Source organism: Seriola aureovittata, chromosome 9 (assembly GCF_021018895.1).
Source record: "Seriola aureovittata isolate HTS-2021-v1 ecotype China chromosome 9, ASM2101889v1, whole genome shotgun sequence".
Lineage (NCBI taxonomy): Eukaryota > Metazoa > Chordata > Actinopteri > Carangiformes > Carangidae > Seriola > Seriola aureovittata.
The window spans coordinates 19316540-19331110 of record NC_079372.1 but is presented as its reverse complement, the minus strand read 5'-3'; the positions used below and the strand labels follow the sequence as shown (position 1 = coordinate 19331110).

Sequence of the window (14571 nt, the reverse complement as noted above, 5' to 3'; positions counted from 1 at the left end):
GTTTTCTTTATTCCACACTGGGTCTTGTAAGATTGCAGCGCGATCAATAATCGACTGCATTGGTCCCCTGAGGATCACTAACCAGAGATCGATGGAAGCCTTGTAGTGTTGCTTTCTCCCCTCAGATATTTTACCAGGTGTAACTGCCGGACACCGTGGTGTTTTTGTCTTAATTTATTTTCTTGCAATGACATAGTACATCACTTCTGGACTCTGGACTCTTTTCTGTAAATAATTATATCGACGCACGAGGAAGACAACTTCTCTGCAAATGTTAATCAATGCTTTACCGAGCTATCGCCGTTCTCCACGCCTGCACAGCACACCTATGGGCTCGGTGCCGCACATGGACATAGTGAGAGAATTTGATTTTCAAAATTAGATTCTCACCCCAAAGCATCGAGCGGAGGGAAGACGATGGAGAGAACTGCGCACTCACTTGCAAATGAAAACGGAAAAAGTACCGCGAGGAGTTTGATACACGGGCATGAAGAAGCTGCACTTGTGTGTGTGTGTGTGTGTGTGTGTGTGTGTGTGTGTGTGTGTGTGTGTGTTGTGTGTGTGTGTGTGCACGCACATATATAAACCACCTGAGTGCATGAACGGAAACTTTATACTCCCAACCTGATGAGGCAAGCTGCTCTGCACCTAGTGCATCACTGGCTGTTGCCATAGCAACCTGTCCCCTTACCGCTAAGGTCCTCTGGCACAGCTACACTGATAGAGACGCTAAAGCCCTCTTACAGAGAGAGATGGAGAGAGAGAGAAAGACGTAGAGAGGAGAGGACTGTTAAGAAGCGGCCGACGAGCACATCTGTATTACTTAGCTTGAGCTGAAAAGAAAGGCTCCTTTTATTAGGAAGGTAGTGGAAGATGTCCCCCAGGAGTGCTAGAGCGTAATGAATTTAGCCTCATTCAACATTAATGCGATGTCGCTTCAATGCCACTGAGCAGTATCTCCCTCCATCAACTTCCGTTTCCTGATTTCCTGACAGTCAATAGGTCATTAGTCAGAGCCGGAGCCTCCGTTCGCAGATTTAATCTGATCACGGCACGACTGGCTCCATCTAAACGGGTTATTCAACAAGCTTGCCATTTGTGCATCACTGCCCCGGCTACCCCCAGTAATTCAGACGCTATTCTTGTCACCCATGTAAAGTTCAGGACTGTTAATTATTCATGCACACCTTCCCTTTGCTTCCTTCCCTTCCCTCTCTCCGTCCTCTCTCCTTTCCAGCTGGAGCAAACTGGACTGCTGTAAAATAATTGAAAAACCTGACAGGTATCTCCCCCAACTGCAGAAAAAACAGTGTTCCTCCCCTAAAGTAGCCATTTTAAGTTTGTCAGGGCGATTCTGTCAAGCCTTATTGGGTCTGAACGCGTTCATGCTTGCCACGACAGTCCATTTCTCCCCTTTTCACTTTGTTTGAGGTAAATGCAACAAGGCAGCAAAACAATGAAACTGACAGAGCATCTCACCACAAACAGACTGGGGATGTTTTCTTCACAGAGTAGAAACAATCTCAAAGTAATAGGAGCTACTGCTTTTGGGGTATATTTATTGAATCTGTCTGTATGAATCTATGTTGTAAAGCAAGAAACTGGCACAAACTATTGCACAGATAATGAGTAATATGATGAAATATCTTTCATCTGCTATCAAAAACTATTTTAAAATGAGGATTTAATTTGAAAGCATCGGGTTCCACTGTCCTAACTATGTTCTGCATGGTCTGCATTGTTGTGAAAAGGGCAAAAAAATATATTCTTTTGCGCAGTGACATGTGCTTTGATCCACCAAAAGAAATGAACTGAAATGTGTATCATCTTCAACCACCACTGAATCCTGAAGCATCAGAACTGGCAAAAGAACGTGTGGAAAATAACCACCAGAGAACTGTGCCAGACTTTCTTTCAACTCGTAAACCGTGACATTTTTTCTCCACCATGCCTTTAATAACAACAGCGCTATCTGTTGCCTTTCATAACCCACTGACGCATTGAGAGCATCCTTAAGGCTCCAACACCATGTCATATTTAATGGATGAGCTGTCTAAACATGGGATGAACTGTTACCTGGACAAGACGCTTGCCTTGACAAGCACAAACTGGACATGCTGTCTTTTCTCCCCAATGGGATTTTCTTCTTCAGTCTCCAATAGAAGAAAAAAAAAAAAGAAAACAGCAAGGATGTGAAGCTTTTAATGCTGCAGGGCTAGAGGGAGATTACCTTACACACTTAAATGGACTGACAAGCATGCACACACACACACACACACACACACACACACACACACACACACACACACACACACATACACTCATGGCACTCAGAGAGACAATTGCACAAAGAACTGCAAAGTTTACATTCACATTTATACTGGACTGTTACATAAACTTAAGTGGTGCTTGTGCAGTTTTCAGAAGCACATACCTTTGCATGCATGAAGTTCCTGCAGAGATATGTCCAAGACGTCTGAAAGATGAGAGGAGTGTGAAGATGATGTATTACACTTAACATTTTGTCTTGCTGTATTTTCTACAGTTTGACAATATCAAGAAAACCAAACACCAAAACGAATTTATAATATTAACTTTCATCCCTTTGGAGATATTGTACAGCAGCTGTCAGTATTGTGTACACCACAAGAACACTGCAGTGAAGTGCAACCAAAAACTATATTAAAAAGGCATTTATTATTTTCTTATAATGTCCAGTGTCTTTATCTCAGCTCAGATGGAAGTCTTTCTGTTGCTTGTACATAGCAGCAGACACAGGCTTCGTTACCTAAGCGTTTAAAACCCATCCTGCTCTTAAGACTCAAGTAAGAGGAGAGAATCTCCAAAGGTCATGTCTATTAGTCCCAGTGGAACAGCACGGTTGCCGTTGTTACAAGCACATGTAGTGTTGGACGAAGGTGAAGCTTTTATTTTGATATGTTATATCGCCGTACCGCTTATCCTCTGGACGTCAGTCTACCACTGGGCTGACACATCAAGAGATCAAGCAGCAACCTCCGAGGCTGGAGAATGAAGCCAACATGGAAGTTACAAAAAGGTTTTAAATGTTTTGCGTAGACGCCCGATTTGTTCTATTTATATAAACAGCCACTGTGAAGCTGCAAGTTTGATGTTTTGCTGCAGAAGTAAAAAGCATTTATTCAAACTTAAGGCCTCAAATTCTAACTGCAAATCCTCTTTGCCCATTTTTGGATTAGCTGGGCGTTAGGGGCGGAGTCAGACACTGCCACAGCTTCAAAACCGCTCTTCAGAAACCTTTGGGTGACGTTCATCTTTATTTACAGTCTGTGATAGAGACAAACAACCATTCATACTCACATTCACACCTACGGGGAAATTTAGAGTTGCCATTTAACCTGCATGTCTTTGGATTGTGGGAGGAAACCGGAGTGCCAGGAAGAAACCCACGTAGGCAAGAGGAAACATATAAACACCACACAGAAAGGTTTGTGTGCAGGCGACAGTGCTAACCGGGCGACCTCTGCTCTGAAATGTATTAGGGTCATGGATAAAGTTATCTGATGGTGATGTGTCCAACAGTGAGACACACAACACTGCAGGTGTGTGTGTGTGTGTATGTGTGTGTGTGTGAGAGAAAAGCTTTACATTGTAAAGTAATCTGTCTCCAGGACACGTCCACAGGATCCTCACTGTTCTTATTATCGTGTCTGCATTCCCAGAGATCACCTGTCAATCAAACTGGGTCAGGTACATCACTGTTGGAATTTATTGTTGACAAAGTTTTTTGTTGGCGGTGCACTGTTGTTTTCAGCCCCGCTAGATAAGGTATTGCCGTTCAAATTAACTACCACGGGCTTCTTTCCTTTTCTGAAGAAAGCTAAAGTGTCAGACGTGGTTTTTAGTTTTTTCTCAGGCAGCAGGAGGACGTTTCCCAGGAAAGAACTCCTGCCTCATACAGTATGCAGTTTGTAGACTCGGTCCACTTGATACCTTCACTTTAACAGAGCCCTAAGCTCTGGTGTCAGACTTTTGTCAGTCCGCTAAGCTGGAGGCGAGAGTGACATTTTCTTATAGGAAAACATCGCTGAAGAGATGTGGTTACAAACCACCGCGGGCAGTCAGGGTTTTTTTTTCTCTGCAGTTGATTTGTCAGTTTTTAAATCAGGTTTTTTTTTTTTTTTTAAACAATATTATTTGTTTGACTTCACAGGAATATACTGGTGCTGCCTGCACTGCACAGAAAAAAACAGCTGATGTTTTTAAACCACGCAGAGATCACTGGTCAACTGCAGCCTCAGTCTGTTATGTTATTTTTTTCCCAGCTATACTATCAGACACCCCTCCCTCTCTCTTGTGCACATCTGACACAGTTCGATTGAATTTCACCTCTTGTCACTCCACTCTCATGGTTTCACCTCTGAGCCGCACGCTGACACTCATATAGACACACACACACACACAACACACACACACACACACACACACACATGCGCGGCACATGGTGTGAAGTGATGGCAGAGCAGTGGGCCAGTTATGACAAGGCCTTCATGCTAGCACCTGGCCGCGCTCGTGTGTGAGCCTGTGAGACACCTAATGCCTACACCTCACAGACGCACACACGCTGTCAGGAATACAGATGCATTTATGGATAGCTGCGCGGGCACACACACACACACACACACACAAACACACACTCGCTCCTTTTTCCCCGTGGTACAAAAGAGAGTGAGCTCAGGTAGCTGTCAGGCGCTCTCCCACAGGGAACAGTGGGCAAGTCAAAAACAGCCTCCTCGCCTGTCAGTCCACACACACACACACACACACACACACAGTGCGCCTTGGTGTGAGGAGAGAGACAGAATGAGATGCCTTGGGCAGATGCTGGACCAGTTGTCTATGCTGCACACAAAGAGTTTCTGTGTGTGTGTGTGTGTGTGTGTGTGTGTGTGTGTGTGTGTGTGTGTATCAGACTGTCTGTCGGTCTGTCTAGTCCCACAAAAGCCACCTGCCAGCGAGTGGACATGCTGCCTTGCCTTGCGTTAAGTCCTGGCCTGGGTGCCAGCGATAAGAAATAGTTGTGTGTGAGTGAGTGTGTGAGTGAGTGTGTGTGTGTGAGTGTGTGACATGTATATCCTCCGAAGTGACACTAGTCGCTCGCCTCTCCAACCAAGATGGCTTTTTTAGAGTGGACTTTTATTTTTATGTGCTTTCATCCATTGATTTCCAATCAGGTTGGCTACCTGTGTGAGCCCCCACCCTCCACTCAGCCTCCACTCAGCCCCACCCCCTCAGACATGAGGCAAGGACGTCACAGCAGCTGGCTGCCCAACAGCCCTAAAAGTGGCCACAGAACTACAGCAGGTGTAGCTGCCACAATGCAGGTCAATTACTTTTTAAGATAATGTTGTGTATACACGCACACACACACACGCACACACACACGCACACACACCTTGTTTGCTTTGCGCATTCAGCAGCATCTGACAGAGTTTATAGTTTGCTGTTTCACACTTGATCAAAGCTGAGGACTCAGAGGGAAGTTGAGGATCAAAGTCTTCAGAGTTGTGTTTGCTCGACTCATACTGCCTTAAAGTGTGTGGCTAACCTTGGTTTGTCTTTGTGCTGCTGTCCCTCCATGTTTTCCTGGACAGTGGTGGATCATTGATGCTTCAAAGACTCGTCAAAGGGTCAAAATGAACCGTCCACAAGACTGCGTGTATCATCCGGCCGCCTGTAGATTGATTTTAATATTGTTGCTGACTTTTTAAAATTTCTAACACTGGAGCTTTTCCAAAATTCTGCAAACGGCTGAGCACACCCAGCCACACACTGTGCCGGCTCTGCATGGGTGGACAGATTCTTCCTGGATGAATTGAGAGCATCTGTGTGCTTTACGCCATGATCGCATTGAATCCCTGATGCATTTGTGTTGCTGAACTGAGTAGAGTTCTGCACAAAGACCCCAACGGCCGACGCATATTGAGATTAATTTGTTCAGACGTGCCTGTCTGGTGTTTAAACATAAACTTTCTTTGCGTATACTCATGTCAAACTTCTCTGAAGGAAAAGGAAGGGGAAAAAAAACAACTTACTTTGAGTTTGTGCATGCATAATCAGTTCAACCAGGATTACACTCATTAAGGTGTTTGTGTTGTTCTGGACTTGAAACTGCTACAAAAAACAACAGGCGGATCAGATGTGATGTATAGCAATCCTAATATCTCCTCTTTCTCTTCCTGTCTTGCAGGCTGTAGAGGAATGCTGTGCGGCTTTGGCGCCGTTTGTGAGCGTGACCCAACGGATCCGGCCAAGGCTGAGTGCGTTTGCAAGAGGGTGGAATGTCCGTCCTTGGTGGCGCCTGTTTGCGGCTCAGATTCCTCCACCTACTCCAACGAGTGCGAGCTGGAGAAAGCCCAGTGCAACACACAGAGACGCATCAAGGTGCTGCGCAAGGGACCCTGCTGTAAGTACCATCACCTACCACCCACCCCTCCACCCAACCAGCCCCTCTTAGAGACACTGACTGAAAATACCCGTTCCACCAGCTCAGCCCGATCTCATTTTCAGTCTGACAGTTGTTCATTTTTAAACAAATGGAAAATGATAATTGAGTTAATTCCACATGCTTTCAGTACAAAGTAACTCATTTTCAGAAATCCCCTGACACCAGTGAAGTGGTCCGCCTTTCCTGCCTCGTTTTGATTCAAGATTTTTAAGAGCGAGACTTAATTACTTATAAAATTGGAAAGAAAATTAAGTCTGTTTAAAGTTTGACATTTGAATACTTCATATGCTCGTAGATAAAAAAAAAAAAAAGAAAATAAATTTTGCATATTCACGTTTGAAGACAGCTGAGATTCAACTGTTGATCTGCTGTACAGTGTTGTACAGAGATCACAACACCCCAAGAACTTCTGAAACAGGCCGAGATCATTCTTTGAAGACGTTTAACATGAGCAGAATTTTTTATTCTAGCACGTTTGACGTGTTACCATTAGCGCTGTGTATATCGGGTTTGTACATTTTGAGAGAAGAAATTGGTGCTTTTGATCCAGAGAAGAGCAATCCCACTGAACCACTGAATCTACAGTATTTCAGAAAGCAATCTGACCTGAGACTGACACCCTCCTTTAAACCCGCGATGAGAGTTGAATGTGAAAGCTGTAAAGTATGGGTGAATTGACTGCTTAAAACGAGGCGCACTGTTGCTGAGAGGTTTTTCAATGAACACAAACAGGACTTGGGATGTTTTGATGTTCGGGACAGAACACTATAGCAGCCAGAAACAAAGCTGCAAGTCTCTGAGTGATGCTAAATTGCTTGTTATTGTCAAGTAAATGGATTTCTATTACACCCTGTCCTAATACAACAGGCTTTGCCTCCCTATCTTTATCCCCCAATAATAAAACACGTCCCCATTATGTCGCATCTATTGTCTTTCCAATATGGCCACGCTCCCAGTGCTTAAGCGCCACCTGCACCCTCACAAAAAAAAAAAAAAAAAAAAAAAAAGTGTGCCACTCACTTCTCCCATTGGTAGCCATCCAGTGTGTATTTTATCCCTTAGCCCTCGGTGGGTGCCCATACTCCTGCTGTAACTCTCATTGTTTCACTTTAGCAAAGCCCATCGAGATCCAGGGCTCCGAGTGGAGCAGCGGATTCCTGCCAAAGCTGCAACATTGCAGCAACCTCAGTAATAGCTAGTGTATTGTCAGCGTTGTGCCTGGCTGCCAGTGTGAGCCCACTGCTAATTCCAGGGGTCTGATTACAGTGCCGGCTTGGACCTGGCACTAATGACAAGCTTGGTGACTGCTCACCACTGGCAGAGAGGAAATAAAAAGATAGAAAGACGGAGAGGGGACAGGAGGAACAGAGGGTGCAGTGGAGAGGAGGGAGGAGGAGCAGCTGGAGAGGGAGGGAGGGAGGGATTCATGTTGGAGGAGGAATGAGCAATGAAACATTTAGAGAAAGACAAGGCATGCAAGAGCAAGTGAGTGAATGGGTGAACAGAATGCAGGAGTAGACTAAGTCCACAGAGAGAGTGCTGTAATGATGGTTCATGGAGGGTTAAGGCCAGCAGAAGCACCATAATTACAACAGGCAACAACAGCAGGCAGTGACTAGCAAAAAAACCCAAAACAACATAAAGTCAGAAAAATAATAATGATGAGGCTAATGATAGTATTGCTGATAATAACTACATGCTCACCACCAGAACAGATTTTCTCCCTTGTCACGTCACATCTGCAACAGCAAGTCAAAAGCTATTTTGTTTTTTTTTCTCTCCCCCAAATCCCTCCATTTCCTGCATTTTAAAGAGGCCAGTGTAAATGACGCTGAAGCTAAGGCAATTTTTATGTCAACGCCCTCATGTGATCATTGAATCTGGCTCCTTCTCTAAGAACACAGGGCCCCTGGGAGATAAGTGTCTGCCGGACTTTTTTTTATTGTGTTTTGTATATTTGAAAAGCCCTAATTCCAGTTGCAGAAATGTTCAAGCCAACCTCCCTGCTAAATATGACATTATATCTTTCACAAATATCCATGCAAACATGCAAAATTTAAAAGTTAAGTAGATACTAAATTCAAATTTAAGGATCAGTTTCTGCATTTTTATTATAGCGTTTTAATGTGTGGGCCAGTCGCTCAGCAAAATCCCACCACCAGCTCTGCTCAGCCTGTCTGGCTGGATAAATGTGTCCACTGTAGCCTTTTTAAATAAATAAAAACTCATAAAACAACACTGTCAAACCCAGAGTCGCTGTAGTCCCGACTCACCTCGCAGGTCGTAGTGTTTCCAGTGTTTCCGCATCATCGCCACTTCAATGAGAACCAGTCAAGTCGAACACAGCCTGTGTTAGAATCCAGCTTAACATGATGTAGACACATTGCTTTTGTGTTTGTTTGTTTTTTTTCTGGGGAGGCCTCAGACTCAGATCCCTTTGATCACTTGACTTTTGAAGTGAAAGCGAGAAAACCCAAAGAGCCAAATTATCCAGTCATGTGGATTCTGAGATAATGCCACGCTTTTCCATCATCATTTACCAGCTTTTTCATAAGGGGGGGTGGGGGGTGGGAAGGGAAGGTGGTGGGGGGGTGTCAGTCATACACGATCCTATTTGCGTAAAAATTATGACTGCTGTGAAAAAGATGGAAAGTGTAAATCACAGTCGACTGTGGCAGAGCACATCGCTTTTAGAGCTGTATTTTCTTCTTCACAGACTCAACCCCGGCGCCACATGTCGAATACGCGTCCAGGTACTGATGCAGGTGATCCCAGGGTCTGAACATGTTGAACCAAAAAGGCTTTTTATTCAATGGAAATCAATATCTCATGCTTTTCATTCAAAGGACAAACACGTCCACAAATTAACTTCCTGTTAATTCCTCCCATCTTTTCGCCCTGTGCGTTGTGACGTACGTCCGACTCGATGCGAGCTGTCATGGTCAAGTGTTTGCACTTGGCTAGCTGTGATTGCTAAAAATTTTTTAACCTTTACTTGTATAGCAACAGCCCTGTTGAAAGCTCCCACGCAGGACAAAATAACATAGCGTCTCTAACACTGTATTTGAAAGGGCAGCCGATGAAAGAATCGAGGGAGGTAGACTTATAGCAGACGAAAGGTTCAGCCGAGTTGTAAGCTGCAGTGTAGCGTTGATCAAAAGATGTTTATGTGTTTCTGTGTGGACGAGTAAGAGGATATTTGTGTTTGTAGTTATAGTACAAACACACTGTATATAGTAGGTAGAGGTATAGATGGTGTAGGATGGTATACATGCATACTGTCTCCCAGTGTGTGCGCACGCCAAAGAGAGAGAGAGAGAGGGTGTTAGGAGGTTAGTGGAAGCCGAGTGACAGGTTCTCATTCTCTTTCTGCCTCCAATAAATTCAGCCGGTACAGAGGGTCTGGACAGGTCACTCTGGCTGAGATTATGGAGTTGTCAGTGCTGATGGAGGAAGCGAGAGGCAAAGACGGGAAGGACGAGGAGTGGGAGACAGCGTGGAGAGAGAGAGAGAGAGAGCTGATGGAAAGAGAGCTTTTAACTTTAGGAATAGTGTGGGCGGTTGGATTGGTGCTTTTGTGCAAAGCCTCGTTTGACTCATTCAATTTGAATGGCGGGTTTTCATTGGGGTAAGTGAATTGGCTACCGTTCTGAGAAGCCGTCATGTCCAATTCAAATCAACTCGGGAGTCTTATCTGGCACGCAGGAGTGCGGCCACAAAAGAAGTTTTCTTCTCGCAGATTATCCCCTTTTTAAAGGGACTGGAGTTATATGGAGCATTTTTGTTAGCACTAAGTACAAGTCTGAAGCCTGGGGAATGTTTTCTTTTTCAACAGGAGGGGGAGCATCAACCAGCAGGTCTCTGACATCTAGTGGATGCTGAGACCAACACTACATTTCCCAGTGACAGCGTTTTAAACAATAAATCGTTCCCCTGCTTCAGACACTCAAGAGCTTTGACTGCTACAGCCTCACTCGGTCTCAATGTGACCAGTGTGGCTAATGTTAGCCTACTTCACGTTTGATGGATACTGCTGCGTAACTGACATTTCTGAGTCAGTCTGTTGACTTTACTGCCATTCTTCACTCATGCTACAGGTACACTGCACATCCTGTAAGTGTCACTTGTAGCCACAGTGGCCACTTAGTTCTGTGGTCATTTACCTGAATATGCACATGCCATAACCTCGTTAATGGGACATCCTGGTTTCATACAACCTCGGCATATCCTTGTAGTTTTGGTCATTGTTCCTATCTGTAATTATATCACTGCACTCATCAGGTGAATGGTTAAGTCTTGGGGAAAGCAGAAGTTAGCTAAAATAAATGATGAATAAAAGCATGGATTTAAACAACCCCCCCCCCATCACAGTTTTCAGACCAACTTCTTGGCACAACATTGTCTTACTGTCCTTATCGTAGTTGTGTTCACACAGTTTTCCTGTGCAAAGCCAAATAAAGATGTTTGTTGACAATCTGGACATTGTCAGATATTGTTGTATATATTCCTGCTCATCTGACTCCACAGTTCAGCTTGACTCAGTTTGGCTCAACAGAGGTAAAATCCCCTTTAACCATATTCATTTAGCACCTCACTCATAACACTGAACTGGCTATTACAACATTTGCCAGTGTAACGGTGTAATTTCCCTCCTGAGGGATGGACGAAATGACCCACATGCTGTTGAGGCGTGGACACTTAGTTGCCCCCAGTGCTCCTCTCTAATATTCACATAACCTGGCCCTTAATGTTTCAGACCAGCTCCGGGCCAGCTTCTTCATTATCTTCCTTTTTGTTCTAGATGGATGATTTGGGATTGGCGGGGTTACATTTCCGGCGGTCAGGCGGTCAAGCGGGCAGGCGGTGAGCAGATAATGGCCTCAGATATTATCGAAATTAAAAGGAGAAGCTGCGTTTAAATTGGCCCAGCAGGAGTGCCTGATAACAACGCACGGAGAGAGCAACAAAAAAGAAAGAACTGAGAAGCAAAGAGAGAGAGACAGAGAGAGAGAGAGAGAAAGAAACAGCCAGCAGAAGCACTTTCTGGTTCAGAGAGACAAGAGACATTTGGGCAACTGTGTGTATGTGAGTGTGTGTGTGTGTGTGTATGTGTGTGTGTGTGTGTGTGTGTGTGTGTGTGTGTGTGTGTGTGTGTGTGTGTGTGTGTGTGTGTGTGTGTGTGTGGGTATTACTGCGTGTATGGGCATGCACACGCTACAATTGGCCAGGGAGCATGCACCATGTTGCCTCTCCTAATATTGAACTTGGAGCGGAGTGGTAAATACACTCCCTTTCCCAGAGAGAGCTACAGAAGTGCTGCAAAACTCATCTTGTGTGGCCACTCTAGTGGAACATGGAATTTTCGTTCTTTTTTTTTCTTTTTTCTTTTTTTTACTTTATTCTTTTTCTTCTAAAAGAAGTGCAACAAGTAATGCAAGTGTGTGTGTGTGTGTGGGTGGGTGGGTGGGTGGGTGTGTGTGTGGGTGAGGTGAGGTGACTGGGGTTTGAGACAGTGATCAATGGAGATTGATTTTGTGTGCGTGTGCGTGCACATGTGCACGCCTGAGTGTGTTCCTGAGAGTTTCCCATAAGTGCGGCCGGCTGCCTTCCACTCTCCGCACTCTCTCTCTCTCTCTTTCTCTCTCTCTCTCTCTCTCTCTCTCTCTCTCCCTCTCTCCCTCTCTCTCTCTATCCGGGCTTTAGAGAGGGCGTTATCTCTCCAGTGCCGGCACACTCTTCTGTCCTCACAGTGAAAGGAGAAAGGCATCAGTACTCCACACCTGCTGCTCTGTCTGCTCTAACATACTGCAGGCAGTCAGACCCAATACTAGAAGGATGTGAACCTCCCAATCTTAAACATAAAGTACTGTATGTGTTGCAGCCTCTGGTACTTACTTGTAATATATATAAGAGTTTATAAGAGCTATTCAGCGATTTTATACAGTAAACCTGTCTCATATGCAGCTAATTCCCATTTGCAAATAAGTTTTGTAGCGACTGTAATGGAAACCAGATTACATTATCTATCAACTTAATGAGGAAATATTTATAATAAACAAATCTGCAAAATGTTCACTGTACTTGGATCCGTTTCCTCCAGTAGCTGCTCTTGGCAACTAAAACATAATTAACATTTTATAGTTATGTTTTGAAAACTGAAAGCACTCATGTTTGGAAAGGTTGTGGTCTTGGTTAAATATTGCAAAAGCCAACACATGAGATGGGATACGTTGACTTTTTCAATATTTTACCAAAGCCGTGATCTTTTCCCTGAACCACAGCCAATGTTTAGTGGTCAATATAATCCTCCCAACAATCACAAATCCTCCTAAATGTATTCGCCCAAGCGCATTAGTCTCTATTTGTGACTCTTGTTTGCATAGACTCATATATTTACAGGATTTAATGATACTGAATTTCAGTGCTTTTTTGTATTTTGTACGTAGAAAGTGTGGTTTTGCAGAATATCGTGTGCGGCTGCACTGAATGTGTTGTGTGCGCCTGCTGTAATAATGAGACCTACCCTCCAGAGACTTGCAGAGAGACTGTGACAAGGAGCAGTGAAGCCGCTCCTGCTGGAACAACACCTCGCTAACACTTTTTCGTTGGGATTATATAAAATAGCAGAATTATTTATTTTGATACATCTTGGTAGCCCAATCAGAGTTTCTTCTTCTGCTTGTTCACCTGTTGTTGATGGAAGTCTCTTCTTTTTGCTCTTGAACTATTGTTGAAAGAGTTTTTTTTTTTTCCCTCAGAGAAGCTCAAACAGTCTGTGGTCTGAGCCTCTTACCCCAACTGTACATTTTGCTTTTTGTCTGGTGCTGGTGTGGCTGGTTGTTAAGGTGTCTGGGTCGGGCCGGGTAAAGCCTTGATTTATCCCCTCGTAGAGGCTGAAGCTGACCAGGAGGGGGGACATTTCAGGAAATCCCCTGCAAACAAATCCCTCTTTCTGGAACAGAGCTGGGGAGTGAAGAGATGAAAGGCAACTTGCTTCATTCCACCTTTACCTCCACATACTCCCTAACCCTTCCCCTTTCCTCCTCTTCCCCTCCTTCCTCCTCCCTTTCCCTGTACTTCTACTTTTTGCTCATGCTTTGATTATCTCTTTTGTTACCCTGGTGACATGCCCGGTTGCCCCCGCATACAATGGAGTGGTGGTAATATCTGTAGATGGTGGAGATGACTTTTGGCTTTTCCAGAAGATAACAGTGTTCTGCACTGTGACTGAGGAGGAGTCATCTCTACCTCGCTTCCTTTCTCCCATCTCCTTCCTTCTGGCCTCCTTTCCCCTTTTACCTTCCTCTCTCTAACCTTCTTCCTTTCTCTCTTTTTGTGTTTTTCCCTTCACCTTTATCTCCCCTCTTTTCCTCACTCCCTCCTCTTCTTTGTCTCTCCATTTCTCGCCTTCCCCTTCTCCCTCCTTCGTCATTTTATTCCACGTCTCTCTCTTGCACCTCTTCTTCAGTTGCTTGCTTTTGACCAGCCAAAAATAGCTCAGCCTCGCTCTCCCCCTCTCTTGACTACTTTCTCTCTCTCCACCAATTTGTTTCATTCCGTTTCTTCTTTTGCATTTCCCTCAGACCGAATTTCTCTGTTTCTTGCTGCCACTCTCATCAGCGGTAACATGAATGCGCACACACACACACACACACACACACACACACACACACACACACACACACACACACACATATACCGTATGAACGCAGAGAGTAATCAGATTTCTCCAGGGTGATTGCTGAACACATTTATGTTCACACACACACACACACACACTAACACACAGGGCGAGAGGTCATTGTAAATAACTCGGTTTCCATGCTTTCATTTCCCTGGGGCATTGACTCTTGCTTGATATTCATAACCATAACATGCAGAACCTGATGGACTGACTATGTGAGTGAGTGTGTGTCTGTGTGTGTGTGTGTGTGTGTGTGTGTGTGTGTGTGTGTAATGATACAGTATTTATACCCATATGCATGTACACGCATATACACACAAGCATGCTTAGTGAAATATACACACACTGCAGGCATTTTGCAAACAGATAGAAAAATATACGTTCTTGTTATCATCCTTCA

At 44.4% G+C, this 14571-nt stretch overlaps 1 protein-coding gene across 9 annotated transcripts in view; it reads left to right on the top strand.

Moving 5' to 3' along the window:
* The window catches only part of agrn (agrin), a 248571-nt gene that overhangs the window by 139614 nt on the left and 94386 nt on the right, over positions 1–14571 (top strand). For all 9 annotated transcript variants that reach the window (XM_056384775.1, XM_056384776.1, XM_056384773.1 and 6 more), the window contains one exon: positions 6230–6445. In XM_056384775.1, the coding sequence (XP_056240750.1) occupies positions 6230–6445 (216 nt within the window). The remainder of the gene's footprint in view (positions 1–6229; positions 6446–14571) is intronic.